General features: G+C 49.4%; 2 protein-coding genes across 2 annotated transcripts; one reads left to right on the forward strand and one right to left on the reverse strand.

The window, feature by feature from the left end:
* Window positions 1–1,037: 1,037 nt before the first annotated feature.
* MYCTH_93554 (uncharacterized protein) lies at window positions 1,038–3,299 on the forward strand (the record flags this gene model as incomplete). The annotated part of the gene is made up of 2 exons (XM_003663463.1): window positions 1,038–1,220; window positions 2,061–3,299. The coding sequence occupies 2 exons, from the start codon at window positions 1,038–1,040 to the stop codon at window positions 3,297–3,299; spliced, it is 1,422 nt and encodes a 473-aa protein (XP_003663511.1).
* A 3,449-nt stretch (window positions 3,300–6,748) lies between these two features.
* Window positions 6,749–7,585, reverse strand: MYCTH_2062163 (uncharacterized protein; the record flags this gene model as incomplete). The annotated part of the gene is made up of 3 exons (XM_003663464.1): window positions 6,749–6,838; window positions 6,951–7,306; window positions 7,378–7,585. The coding sequence occupies 3 exons, from the start codon at window positions 7,583–7,585 to the stop codon at window positions 6,749–6,751; spliced, it is 654 nt and encodes a 217-aa protein (XP_003663512.1).
* Window positions 7,586–9,005: the final 1,420 nt, after the last annotated feature.

Below are 9,005 nucleotides of genomic sequence, written 5' to 3' on the forward strand. Positions count from 1 at the left end.
CCAACATATCTTTAATATTAGTAGTAGCTTCTTCTATTACAAACTCTCTTACCCTGCTTTAATACGCTTTTGACAAATAGACTAGTAGAGTAAGTAAGGCAAGAACTAATCTTACGCTTAATTAAGATACTTAATAGTATGAATCTGCCTATAAAGCTCTAGTTAGAAAGCGTATAAGCGGCGGTATATTTATATATAATAAGCCTAAGCTATACTTACTTATTTAGAACTCCTAACGAAGTGCTCTATAGTTAGTTTAAATAGTATTTTCGCTAGTACAAACCTAGCTTGAAAATTACATTAATTAGCAACTTATACCTAGATTAGAGTAGTATCTTTATATATAGATACTAGGTATATATCCTCTATAAGGATAGGGAAGCTAAACGGCATATAAAGGACTTTAAGGTACTACTACGCAGGCTAATAAGGTATCTTATAGGATATTATATATCTAATATCTATCGCATTTAGATACCTAAGCTTAATAGGGTCATTATAACTTATAACGTTTGCTTTAATAAGAAGACTTTCTACCGTCTAGGCAAAGAGTAGCCGATAGTGTCACGAATAAGCACATGGGCGGCCTGGCAGGCTGCAGCCAGGACGCGGGACATTCCGACAGCCAATCACTTGACGGACCAATCAGAAGATTATCACCGCCAAGACTAAGGTCTTCACTGGTGATAATAACATGTCACCGTCGACAACGCAGAATCACGAAGTGAAAGGAGGAGTGGTACTGGTGATAACTATTGAAGAAGGACAGACAATTGTGTATATATAGCTAGCTAGTCACTCGTTATGGTGGACTCTGGGAGTTCACCAGTGGTAACAATCACAATCACAGTACTCATACCAAGCATTGCTGATTACTGTGAGAGACAACTCTAAGTGTTGTTGTGAACCCTTTGGCTTCACCGAATCCCTCAGACGACCTGCCTGCTTGTCCTGCTTCACCCACCTCCGTCTGGACCCTTTCAGAAGAAGTCTGAGTTGGGTTCGTCACACGTTGTTACCACTCCCTTTGTTCTGTCATGGTTCAGAACGGAGGAGACCTCGACCTCGACACCGACATGGATACCAACGTCACGGCCGAACAACTGCTCGCCCAGCTTGGTCAACTCCAGCAGCGGATCCAGGAGTTGGACCAGAGAGACAAGGCTGCTCAAGCTCGAATCAAGGAACTCGAGAACCGCGAAAAGTACTCGCAGAAGTTGGTCAACGAGGCCTACGCCAAAATCGAGGCACTCGAGGGCGCCAAAGCGAAGCGCATCAAGATCGAACCACCTGGCAAATACGGAGGAACCAAGGAGGATCTCGCAGGATTCTTGACAAACCTCCGATCCTACTTCCGGCTCAATGACGACAAGTTTCCGGACGACAAAGCCAAAGTCCTCTACGCAGCCACGAGACTAGAGGGCAAGGCACTCAGATGGTTCGAGCCTACGTGGAACGACTATCTCACCGAGGAAGACGAAGACGACCGAGACGCGTTCACGCAGGCAGTCTTTCGATCCTACGACCGTTTCGAAGAAGAGCTTCGGAAGGTCTTTGGCGACAAAGACGAGAAAATCCATGCGCAAGAAAGACTCGCCAATCTCCGACAGACCAAGTCAGCAGCCTCCTACGCCGCACAGTTCAGACAGGACATGCTCAAGTCTCAGCTTAACGACGAGGCGTTGATGCAATTGTTCTATAACGGCTTGAAGGAAAAGGTCAAGGACGAGCTGTACAAGTACGATCGGCCTGAGACTCTGGACGAATACATCGCGCAGGCCATCAGGATCGATGATCGACTCTACGCACGAGAGCAGCAGAAACGAGGTCGAATGAACGGAACCACGGTTAAGGCCAACGACAAGAAAAAGCGAGCGTACGTCAGTACCTCGTACGGGACGCACCCCGGAGCCATGGATGTGGATGCAGCGCAGAAGCAGGACCAGAAGAAGACGGCCAAAGACAAGTCTAATGTTACCTGCTACAACTGCGGAAAGAAAGGGCACTACAAGCGAGAATGCCGAAGCCCGAAGAAAGAATGGAAACCAACCCCTGGAAAGGAAATTGCGGCCATCGACGAAACCACCAAGGACGTCATCGAAGTAGCGGCCACGAGCTACGAAGACAAGGGCAGTGACACGGACAGTCTCGGACACGACGGCAACGGTGAAGACGAACAAGCACCGTACTCCGAACTGGTCACTGTGGACCCAGAGACAGGTCTTGCCGAATGGGACATGGCAGGAGAATATGCACCGCCAGTTTCGATTCTCCCAGCCTTGAGGCAGTGGGGTTTCACAGTCGCGCAGAGGCGGGATGGATCGTGGACAACCGACACCCAAGGAATCGAAAGACCCGGACCCAATGCTCTATTCCTCCAGGAACGAATCGAATGGTACCGCAACGAAGTTTTCCGACTCAACACGGAACTGCGCGAACGGGATGGGCGCTTGACTCGACTCGCCCAGCAGAGCAAAGAGATGAAGGACGAAATGAGGGAACTCCGACGTATCGTGGAAGCCATCAAAGGAGAACAGCCTGTGACATATGATGGGCCCGATAGCTACGCCGAGTACCTTGACGATCAGCAACTCAGCAACGACGTGCGGAACCCAGAATACCAGTTCATGCGCGCGAACCGCGGAAAAGACGAACGCACGTGGGAAAGCTACTGGAAGAAACACTCCTATGTCAGCACTGGAGTACCTACGGTCCACGTACAATGGGAAGGATTCGGGAAAGAATTCCAATACCTCCCAGGCGACGCCATGCGACTGCACCCTCGACACGAGGCACATGCGCAAGTGCCCTGGTTTCAGTGTGTGGCACACGAATGTCGATATCACTTCCGCGACAAATTCGAAAACAATCATTGGCCGACCCGACAGGAAAACGGGGACGGAGGCTTACGCCCTGTGGAATGGGTCTACGATGCAGGAAACAGAGCGGCCGAATTGCTCTGGAAGATCGAAGCCCGCAATTCAGAAAGCATCACGATAGTTCCAAGACGAGCCTGGCCTAGGCACTGCGGAACCGGACGAGACACATGGGACTCGTGCTGGAGCAACGATTGTCTCTATCACGCGGACGAAAAGAAATTGCGAATTCGGGAGCTTCAGACGAAGCTATGGCACGCACGACGGAAAGCAGAACGGACCCAATGGTGGGAAGCCGCAAGCACTCAATGGCTCACGGAAATGAGCACGATCGACGAAGCCGCTATCAGCCGAACAACCGAAGAGGTCAGCACTGACCTGGGAAACGGGTCAGGGCCCTTCGAGGGGCCCGGAAACCATTAACGCCCGTGCAGCGGCAAGTGGTAGCGCAGTACAGGAGGAACTGGCGCAAGGGACCACTATATCGAGACCTCCCGGCAGAAACATGGGAAATCGCTGCAATCTTTGGACGACGGCGGCAAGACAAGCGACTGTGGATAACAGCACAATGGAGACAGCACGAAATGCTCGCACTAGTGGACAGTGGAGCAGAGATGAATCTGATTTCGCCGACACTTGTGAATCAGCTACGGATACCCTGGAGAATGAAGCGGAAGCATGGCATAGTCAAAGGGCCATTTCCGACGCAATGGGTACGCAGAGAGACCGAACCGATCGACATCACTGTGGCAGGGAAGACCACAGCAGTCGTATTCAGCATCGTGGACATGGGCAACGACAAAGACATGATATTGGGGTTACCATGGCATGAAGATTACGACCCGGACATCAGCTGGAAGAATGGTGGCCACCTGCGACCCCGAACGGAGTCGTATTCGACCAGCAAGATGGGGAGCGCGCAAGGATCGCGAGCGGACGATGCTCAAGGAAAGGCATGTCCTACGGATCCACCGCAAGAGACGGACAGTGGCAGGCAGACCACTACGGACTCTGGAAGAGGCGGCACAACGACATCGATATTGCGACAGGAGGAACGAGCTGAATCGCCGATAGCTGTTCTCTCCGTTGACGAATGCGGAGCACTGCAATTGGAGCAGTGGGTTGAGACAGGAGAAATCGCCAGTATCGCCATGGACGGAACCAAGTTCGCATACTATCAGAAAACCGAGAGACGAGACAAGACTGGGGAAGTACCGAAGGAGTATGAGGGACACCCAGCATTCGAACCGAAACATCTGGAAGGATTACCAGAACACGGCCCATGGGATCACGAGATCAAGCTCAAGGAAGGAGCACGACTGAAGTTCTTCAAGATTTACCACACGAGCCAGACGCAGAACGAAGAACTTAAGCGATATTTGGAGGAGAACCTTCGAAGAGGACATATCCGCCCGTCGACATCGCCAGCAGGCTACCCAATCCTGTTTGTGCCAAAGAAAGACGGAAAGCTACGGTTATGTGTCGACTATCGGCAACTCAACGAACAGACCGTGAAAAACCGATACCCGTTACCGCTGATCTCACGGCTCCGAGATCAGTTGGCAGGAGCCCAATATTTCACGCGTCTTGACTTGCCATCGGCCTACAACCACATACGGATCAAAGAAGGCGACGAGTGGAAAACGGCCTTTAGGACACCCTATGGCCACTACGAGTACCTCGTCATGCCATTCGGACTTACGAACGCGCCGGCAACGTTCCAAGCCCTGATTGATCAAGCTATCCAACCCTTTCTCGACAAATTTGCGGTATGTTATCTCGACGACATACTCATCTTCTCCAAGACGATGGACGAACACCGGAGGCACGTGAAAGCAGTGCTGGACGCGCTGCACGCGTACAAGCTATCAGTCAACAAGGAAAAGAGCGAATTCCATGTCAGGAAGACAGTCTTTTTGGGATACGAAATATCCCCCGGACAAATCCGGATGGAACCTTCAAAGGTTGAAGCCATCAAGAATTGGCCACAACCAGCGTCAGCCACGGAAGTACGAAGTTTCATCGGATTTGCGAACTTCTACCGGATGTTCATCAGGAACTTTGGAGCGATCGCACGACCTTTGCACGAACTCACCAAGAAGAATGCTGAATTCCAATGGGAAGAGCAACACGAGCAAGCATTCACGCAAATCCGCGACGCCATTACCAAAGATCCAGTACTGGTACTGCCAGACCCCAAGAAGCCATTCGAGGTGGAAACGGACGCTTCAGACTACGCCATCGGAGGACAATTGGGACAACGAGACGAACAAGGGAAGCTACATCCTGTAGCCTTCTTTTCAAAGAAGCTCGACGGACCACGTCTCAATTATCCGATCCACGACAAGGAACTACTTGCGATTGTCGAAGCTTTCAAGGAATGGCGACCATACCTCAGCGGCACGATTGAACCGGTACAAGTGTATACGGATCACAAGAACTTGCGATACTTCACGACGACGAAGGAACTCAACGGACGACAAATACGATGGGCAGAATTCCTCGCGGAATTCAACTTCGAGATCCGCTACAAGAAGGGCAAAGAAAACGCACGAGCAGACATTTTAAGCCGACGAACGGATCACACGAAAGGACGAACGGGAACAACACCACCGTTGTTCAAGGAACGAACAGACGGGACGTTGCACCACGAAACGCAGACACCCGTGGAAGATGATCCACTTGACTCGTTCCTAGAATGCTGCGCAATCTTTCGAGAGGAAAGGATCAACGAGGCACAGTATCAAGCAGCACCCGGACCAGTGGTACCTGACGGAGTGGAAGAAAGAGATGGGAAACTCTGGTACCGAGACAAAGCGTACATCCACGACAAGGATCAACAGCTGCGAATGATTCGAGAACTCCACGAATCAAAACTCGGAGGACACAAAGGAGTCACGAAGACTGTCGCACAAGTCAAGAAGCACTACGACTTTCCACAGTTAACGGCACGAGTTAAGGAAGTCGTACGGAACTGCGACATCTGCAATCGGAGCAAAACGGCACGACACAAGCCGTACGGGCTACTTCAGCCACTACCAACAGCTGACAAACCATGGAGTTCAGTTGCGATGGACTTCATCACGAAGCTGCCAGAATCCAAGGACACAGCCACAGGAGTGACCTACGACAGTATTCTTACTGTAGTAGATCGCCTGACTAAGTGGGCATATTTCTTTCCCTACAAGGAGTCCTGGACAGCGGAACAGTTGGCAGACGTGATCTATCGGCAAGTTGCATCAGTGCATGCTTGGCCGCAAGAATGGATCACCGACAGAGACACCAAGTTCGCATCGAAGTTCTGGCAAGCGTTAATGCAACGATTAGGCGTCAACAGCAAGCTGTCAACGGCATATCACCCGCAGACCGACGGACAAACGGAGCGACTAAACCAAGTTGTCGAGCAATACCTCCGCTCTTACGTCAATTACCAACAAGACGACTGGGTCATGCTGTTACCAACAGCACAACTCGCCTACAACACGACGCCGACAGAAACGACCAAAGTCACACCGTTCTTCGCGAACTACGGATATGAAGCAGACCTTAGGCAAGGACCAGAGGTCACAGTGCCGAGAGCAGCAGTCAAAGCAGAACAGATGCACGCACTGCATGAAAAGCTCAAAAAGGAACTCGAGTTTGTCAAGACCAGAATGAAGAACTACTACGACAAACACAGGCTCGAGGGACCTCGCCTAGAGAGGGGAGACAAAGTCTACCTGATCGCACGAAACTTGCGAACCAAACGACCAAGCACGAAGCTGGACTTCAAGAAGGTCGGACCCTTCGTTATCAAAGAACGAATCTCGACATCCAACTACCGACTATCGTTACCGTCATCTATGCGACTACGGACGGATGTTTTTCATATTTCACTTCTCGAACCAGCACCAAAGAACGCCAAGGTTGCCACGCACATCGAAGCAGAGGACGAAGAGGAAGAATGGGACGTCGAAGAAATTCTGGATTCACGCATCATCAACGAGGAACTGCAGTACCTGGTCAAATGGCTTGATTTTGGACCAGAGGACAACTCATGGGAACCAGTCAAGAATTTGAACTGCCCTGAGAAACTGGAACAGTTCCACCGGCAGAATCCGGATCGACCAAAGGAAAACCCGGGACAGAACCAAAGACGGCGCCCCAGTCGACAGCATCGACGGCATCATTAATCTGTGACGAGGGCATAGCAGGCGTCTCTTGCCGCTCAACCTCCTCCAACTCGTCCAAGGTCGACAGACCACGCGCCACCATGTCGGCACCTTTCTCCACCAAAAACTCCTTCTGCTGACGAAGACGCCGGAGCCGCGCAAGCTTTTCGGACAACTCGCGCTGGGCTTCTTCCAGACGGCGTTGAGATTCATCCAGCTCAAGTTCGGCACGACGTTCAGCATCCTTGATACGACGCTGCTCCTGGAGAATGCGATCCACTAGAACGAACATCAGGAATCACATTCAAAAAAAAAAAAAAAAAAAAAAAAGAAGAAGAAAACGTGCTTACAGGAAGAAAGCGGTATGCCAGAGCCATCGCAAGAACGACCTCGACGAACGCAGGCTTCGCAACGCTTCGTACGCGCGATCATTTTGCAAACGAGGCCTTGCGACGCGCACCAAGAGCAAGGCATAACGACAAAACCGTTCTCAGCGATGTTCTGAGCAAGGGAAGCACGGTAACGTGCAGAATGCGACTTCCGTTTCTCTATCGGCATTTTGTCAACATGGCGACCACGACGCAGAAACAGGGAGAATGCAGTACTCACAAGCGAAGGGTTGTTGGCGCTATTTGAAACGGCCTAAGAGGGCTTTCGGGTCGAAAGCCTTGAAGGAGGGGCATCGTGTCACGAATAAGCACATGGGCGGCCTGGCAGGCTGCAGCCAGGACGCGGGACATTCCGACAGCCAATCACTTGACGGACCAATCAGAAGATTATCACCGCCAAGACTAAGGTCTTCACTGGTGATAATAACATGTCACCGTCGACAACGCAGAATCACGAAGTGAAAGGAGGAGTGGTACTGGTGATAACTATTGAAGAAGGACAGACAATTGTGTATATATAGCTAGCTAGTCACTCGTTATGGTGGACTCTGGGAGTTCACCAGTGGTAACAATCACAATCACAGTACTCATACCAAGCATTGCTGATTACTGTGAGAGACAACTCTAAGTGTTGTTGTGAACCCTTTGGCTTCACCGAATCCCTCAGACGACCTGCCTGCTTGTCCTGCTTCACCCACCTCCGTCTGGACCCTTTCAGAAGAAGTCTGAGTTGGGTTCGTCACAGATAGAGTCGTCGCTAGTAGTAGCAAGCTAGGAAGTTAATCAATTTAATCTTAGCAAAGATTCCTAGAATACTAACTTTCTCTAGGAAGCGTTATAATAAACCTAATAACTAGTAGAAGACTCTATTATAGTGGCTTAGCTACCTTTATTATAAAAGAGTCTAGTAGTAGATTAACCTCTCTAATAGGGTTAAGACTTAAAGGGTAAGGGAGCTTTCTAATATATAGCTTATAAGTAAGTAATTAGTTCTAAAGACTCTTATAATAGAGACGTAAGTAATAGATAAACTTACTAAATAGATAGAAAGCTTTAGAAGACTCTTGACCTCTAAATATATACCTAAGCCCTTAGTGACTTGCCTTATACTAGCTAGTAAAGGGGATATCTACTAGGAAGTAGGAAGGTTTAAATTAGAACCTTCCTAGCTACTAGCTAGCTAACTAGACGCTAGGGAGAGCAAAGGAGCCGTCGAATCTAATAGAGGAATGCCTTTTATAAAAGAATCTAGTATATATAATAAGTAGACAAAAGAGCTAGGAGCTAGGAATAATATTACTAATATATCGTACCTAGCTAGGCTAGAAGAGTAAAACGTTAAGCGAAGTCCGGATTAGCTAACGTATCCTTTAGAAGGTAGAAGCGAAGGAGAAGCTACTTGGTAACCTCCTATAAGGAGAGGTAGAGGCAGGAAGAGGGCTTATAAGCCTAGGGACCTTATCTAGTCAAGTAAACGGCTATAAAATAAGGAGAGGGTCAATTACTACTACTCCTTTATCTATATAATAAAGGAACTCTAGTGATAGTTCCATAAGACTTACCTGCCTAATTAATAGAAAGCTTACCTA

The sequence above is a fragment of the Thermothelomyces thermophilus genome, chromosome 3 (assembly GCF_000226095.1).
Source record: "Thermothelomyces thermophilus ATCC 42464 chromosome 3, complete sequence".
Lineage (NCBI taxonomy): Eukaryota > Fungi > Ascomycota > Sordariomycetes > Sordariales > Chaetomiaceae > Thermothelomyces > Thermothelomyces thermophilus.